At 34.9% G+C, this 6,000-nt stretch overlaps 1 protein-coding gene across 4 annotated transcripts; it reads right to left on the bottom strand.

Moving 5' to 3' along the window:
- Positions 1–1,655: 1,655 nt before the first annotated feature.
- Positions 1,656–5,171, bottom strand: LOC139899327 (uncharacterized). Of its 4 annotated transcripts, none has more exons than XM_071882153.1 (9): positions 4,986–5,171; positions 4,277–4,498; positions 3,924–4,027; positions 3,649–3,717; positions 3,385–3,519; positions 3,129–3,194; positions 2,356–2,421; positions 2,150–2,209; positions 1,656–1,840 (listed from the first exon to the last, which is right to left on the bottom strand). In XM_071882153.1, exons 2-9 carry the CDS (start codon positions 4,344–4,346, stop codon positions 1,700–1,702), a joined length of 711 nt encoding a protein of 236 aa, XP_071738254.1. In that variant the 5' UTR covers positions 4,347–4,498; positions 4,986–5,171; the 3' UTR covers positions 1,656–1,699. The 4 variants fall into 4 exon arrangements, with proteins under 4 accessions (XP_071738254.1, XP_071738255.1, XP_071738256.1 ...); XM_071882154.1 differs by having other exon boundaries at positions 5,065–5,165; XM_071882156.1 differs by lacking the exon at positions 1,656–1,840 and adding an exon at positions 1,869–2,075.
- Positions 5,172–6,000: the final 829 nt, after the last annotated feature.

Here is a 6,000-nt window from a genome sequence, read left to right as displayed (position 1 = left end):
GTTTAAATTTCTAATCTAAGAAGCTATGAAAAAAAGTATATCCATCAGTTTCTGCTCATGGGCAAGACTGACCAAAGATTACTGCACATGTATTTTTAATCATTCTACTTGCACTAATTAATCATTCTACTATAACAATACTTTAACATATATTTTTAACTTATAATATATTATATCTATATCTATGATTTAAACCATGTTATTAAAGGCACTTCATGGGCATTTGACCCATCAAAAGATATACAACTCAAATCAATTCACTTAAGTTGGTCGGTACACTATCTTTAAAATAAGCCAAGTTGTACCAAAAACAAAACTAAAAGTGGGAGAGGGCTGGGGTCAATGATAAGAACAGAATAAATGCCTCGAAAGAATATTGACCCTTTGCTGGTACTAAAAAAATGGTGCTCTCTTAATACTCTTAAGTACCTTCTATTTTTGTCCTTATTTGTTGTTTGTGGTCCTCTTTTCTCTTTTACTACTTGACTATATTAACTTATCACCACCAATCTATCTTGATTCCATTTGTGTTCACTTAAAAATGCAAATGAATCGAGCTTATCTGGCATCTGGTTTGAACAATTCAGTCAAGCCACACTAGATCCTGCAATGGGCTAGAGTGTATCTATACTCAAAGGCATATATCTCACTTTTCTAAATTATGCACGTAGGCTAGTCAAGCTCAGCGTTGAGTCGAGGTAGCAAACTAAGTGGCATCTGTGACTTTTGTACATGGCGCCATGATGGTCAGATAAGTTGACCGCTAACATTTTATACAATGTTCAACGTTTATTTGTTACTAGTACTAAACTTAACATCATATGATATAAAACAAGAGAACAAGAGAACATTTTTTAGTTCACAGTTTCAATTTTGAATTAAATCATTTCAAAAAGTTCGAATGCATTTAGATATAAGACAACGGATCCATTCCACCTGTTTTCTCATAAAAACTTCTTTATGCATTTGGCCCATTAGAGATCAAGTGTAACTCAAATCAGCCCATTTGAAACCCTTAAAATATTACAAAAAATTCAAGCATAACTCAAGTTGGACCATTCGCAAGTAAATGAAATCAAAGAGTGTTGTGTGGGACCATGGTTGTAAAAGTCACTGTCTAGACTGATCAGTCCACGACTAGTCGGAATTTTGAAGTAGTCCGACTACTCTTCAATTTGGCCGATTTACTTGGTCAAAGGTGTCAAAAGTCCAATTTAGTCAAAGTCAGATTTATCAGTGAAGAGTCAGATTTATTTAGCTAAAATAGATCAAATACAGCAACGTCCGACTAGTCCCACACTAATCTCCTACTTTGCCGATAGTTCCTACAGGGTCCCAACCGGCTAGTCCTCCACTAGCCTCCGATTTTGCACCTACAAGGTCCCAACCATCTAGTCCTTGATTAGCGACTTTTTACAACATGTGCAGGACAAAACCGATTTACTATCAAACAAAAAAGCATGTTAGTGATAACTAACAGCAATTGGCAATCAAGCTAAATAATAAGCTTTGCCCGTCCACCACTTTTTGGGTCCGTAAACATGACCGCCGTCAAGCGTACCATTCGCATAGTGGCAATAAGGGTATTAGAAATCGTGAAAACTTGCTAGTTAGATATCTCAGTTTTTTTTTTTTTTTTTTTTTTTTTTTTTTTTTTTTTTTTTTTTTTTTTTTTTTTTTTTTAATACCAAAATCTCACTTAGGAACAATAGGCATCATAAAAAGATCTCGTCTTTAGCAGCATGGCTGCTTCTGATGGGTTTTCATCCAACAACTTGCCAATGATGTCATCCAGTGGTCCGCTAGTGGTGCTTTCATTAACAAGGAAATGGCCATATTCCTGTATGTAACTAAAATTAACAGAACATTGGTGGCAATATGGGTGGGTTGGGCTAAGGGTTTAATAAAATGTCAAAATGGGTCATGGCTAAACTTCTACATTGACAATTTAACTTCCTTGATTAGTGAAACTAGGAGCATTATGCATTTGCATACAATATGGATGACAGTCAACCGATTATGAATAGGAAGACCCAAATTAGCCCATTTGAAAGTAAATGTGTCCGATTTGCCACCTATTATAAACATGATCTGGTTTATTAATCACGTGTCTTCGTATAAACATGCATTAAGTCATTAATAGAAATACCTCAAGGTGCATCATGTGATTAGATGTTGGTTCACCTCCCAATCTGTTCTGACTTAGTTCCTGCATCATCGGATTACTTTGAGGTCAAGTAGTTTATGAAAATTTAGAAATTTATAGTCAGTTACAAAGACTGATTTATAAAGTTCGTACACAGAAATCCAGAAACCAGATAGGACCTTTTGCAAATGGTAGTATGCAAAACTCACCTTCAAGTGATGCTGCAAAGACTTAATATAGTCTACACATTTATCAACGATATCTGTTTTATTTCCCTGCAAAAGTAGACCAAATAGATCAAGTGGACTAGAAGTCGCATTTGACATGACAAATGTAACACACTTCGACTTAATCCAGTTATCCTCGTCGGTCTTAAAAAAGTCCGAACGCCATACTCCGATACTCATATTGATTAAGTATTAAACAGAGCTCACCGTCAAACGTTAGTAGCTATTAGAACATAAGTACAATGTTTCTTCTAGGTACCACCTTTTGACTAATTTACAACATGCGATCCCAAAATTTTTGTAATATCAATGTTCAGATAATGTTTACATATGATGTGGTTTTTTAATCAAGGATGGCTAGGAACATAAAGTAAGAGACTAAAAGGTGGCAAAACTGATAGATTGGGTAGCAAGTTCAGATCTCAACCTGACCCGTTAAAATATTTTGTCCAATTTTTCAAGTTTGTAAATAACATCATAACAAAAACTATACCACTAAAATAATATAGCATCTTCTACTAAAAAGAAAGATCTTAGCATTGTAAGCGTTTAAGTTCATATTAGGTGCATTTTAACTCATCTGAACCACAATATCGGTAACTTATTTTATTATATTACGTGTTTGATCCATTATCGATAAACTACAGCCTAAATTAACTCATTTGCATTTATATAGGTTGACATATACTGCTCTACAGTTACAGTACGATTGAACATATTTATGAGAGAAGTGCAACAGAGTATATACATATTACCCCATGAGACAGCGGAAGCGAACTCTCCAATGAGTCGATTGCGGCTGCAATCCTTATTCTTCGACGCTGAATAACAAACAAGAGGGCTGGTAACTAAATGCATATATGTTAGAGACAGAGTCTTGCTTGCAGTAACAATGTAAGTTTGCAATTTTCTTAGGACATGGTAAATATGATCCAAAGAAAAAAATAATTGGTATTCTAGGTGTTACATGTCTAACAGAATACTAATCTGCGATTGGGAAGTTAAACTTACACGATCTGCATCCTTAGCCTTCTCTTTCGAATATCTTTTGCGTGATTTGGTTCCGGTACCTGAGGTTGAGGTTGATGCTGACATGTTTGACTGGTGTTGAGCAACATTATCCTTACTTGCATTCGTTGCTTGTTTCTGTCAAAGATTGAAAAAATAAAAATAGCTAAATAGGACAATAGTGTAAAAATGAGTTAATAACATAAAAGATAGATAGATCCACATTTGCCACAGAATGTACTGAAAGGAACATGAGTTTTGAGTGACCTGATACTCCCAATTGCTTATGTCATATTGCGTATTTTTTGAATTATTCCCGGTTAATTTTTCATGTTCCTGCCAGGTGTGTCTTAATTACTCATCCAGACATATTAAGGGCATCATATGAATATCACATTTACATACTTTAACCATCAATAGAATCTTATTTGCCTATATCCAGTTTCAGGAGATGCCTATATTATATGTGCATGAAAAAATCATGCAGGTAAAAATTCATGATAACGAAATCAAACATATGACATAACGCATCTGGGCTCTACCTGATGGGCATCCATGCTGATTAAAGTCTCATCAGGTGTAGAACTGCATCCGATTCCAATGCTTTTACACGGTCTTTCTTCTTGTATGTAACAACTCCCATTTCCTGCAAGATACTCAGCATAGTATGGAGCCAAATCAGTGGCGAATCTAGGATTAAAATTCAATGGGGTCCCAAAATTTTTTTCTATTACAAATTATGTTTGAAGAGTATTTTAGTGGTCGTTTACCTTCAAAAATCTATAAATCCTGAATATATATGGGGTCCTATACTAAAATTTAGTGGTGATCTACACAGTTTGAAGTATAAATTATTAAAAAAAAATTAATCATGTGGGGTCATAGGACCCCATACCCTTTAAGGTAGGTTCGCCCCTGAGCCAAATGCTCGAATCCGATCCAATGAGGAAGAGAATAGTTATCATAATCTTCTGGTTGGACTAGGTACTGTTGGTAAAAGGTATTTTCAGCTGAAGGGGGGTACATAATTGAAATTTCCTAGTAAAGTAGATAACGAAAACTGCAAATCTGAATTATTTTGTAGAACATATTCCTCCATCTTATCCAAAGCATTAAACTGCATGGAAAATAATTGTAAAAAACAATCGTATCAACAAAGTCTTTCAAACATCTTCAGTTCATACCAACAAATTAATGCTCTCAGTAAATCATATCCTCAAAATTTAAGAAATCATAAACTGGACTTTAGAGCAGAGCTGGTAGTAAGCAGTGCTCAATCACCAAAACAAGGGTTAAAAAAAGACCTATATACATAACAAATTTAAAAATAATGTAGGAATCTTAAATTTCATAATAAATAATAAATCATCAACAAGGAACTAATCTAAGTAACCTATTTAAGTAATTCGAAACAAACAAAGCTACAGGTAAGCTTAACTCATAAGCATCCGATTAAATAATAACCAGTCCACAATTTATTGATAATTGAAACAAGGGAGGCTGATAAACGTCTAAGAATTAGTAGCAGAGTAGCAAACTGTCATATAAACTTGCTCTAACATCTAATATTCATTTCGGTAATAAGGTATATCAGATTCAGATACCTAATGAAATCGCACAAGTTTTACACGCGCTATATATCTGTGTGTGTGTGTGTGTGTGTGTGAATAGATATATACGTACACACACGAAAGTTACGAGTGTAGCGATGAATTAGGGTTTTGGAAGAAACGATTGATTGTGTGAATTTGGGCGTTTTTTGTTCATTCTGTGTTTTCCGTACGTACTTGAAGCTGTGCGCATGGATGGCACTACATTTTCATTTGTTATCTATTTCATTTGTCTATTTTATCTTTGTTATAATTCAGTAGGCTTATAACTTCTGTGCAGCCTGATTCTCTCTCTGGAAATGAGGGTGCCCTCGATTGACATTTATCATCGAATAAGGAATCCTTCCATGGATGAGAAGGTTGAGTTACAGTACAGACTCCGTTGGCTTTCGCAAGGAAGCATCTCGAAAGTTCCGCAATCTATGGTGGATGCCTCACTCGAACTCTATCCCATACCCTACTCGATGCTGAAGCTACTCTGCCTTTCGGAACCTATCTTTAGTGGTTCTTGACTGTAGAAGGTATATAGAGATAGAGATACTGTAAAACGGAGAAAACAAAGGTTGAACAAAAGGTATGAGTAATTGGTTTTTTATTTATAGAAAAATGTACAATGAGAGTTTGGTGGCATTTGGAATCTAGAGAGAGAGAGTGTTTTTGTTAACCAAAAAATACATACAATAAACTCTAACTCAACACACCTATTTATACTCATAAAATATACTATGCAATATCTATAATAATAATAAAATTATCATCCAATTATTACTTTTATAACACTCCCCCTTGGATGATAATTTTATTAGTGAATAACTAGTACTGCCTCGTTAAAAACCTTGCTAAAGAAAACCCTTTGGGATAAAACTTTAGCTAAGTGAAAAAGAGTGCAGCATAGAGTTGACTCCCCCTCAAGTAGGCAACGCCTGAGTTGTTACATCTTCTGAACATGCCTCATGCCAATATTATGAACGTGTGTTCTGAAAATAGCAGTTGGAAGTGCTTTGGTGAA

The sequence above is a fragment of the Rutidosis leptorrhynchoides genome, chromosome 3 (assembly GCF_046630445.1).
Source record: "Rutidosis leptorrhynchoides isolate AG116_Rl617_1_P2 chromosome 3, CSIRO_AGI_Rlap_v1, whole genome shotgun sequence".
NCBI classification, from domain to species: Eukaryota; Viridiplantae; Streptophyta; class Magnoliopsida; order Asterales; family Asteraceae; genus Rutidosis; species Rutidosis leptorrhynchoides.
This window is presented reverse-complemented; position numbering and strand designations above follow the sequence as displayed.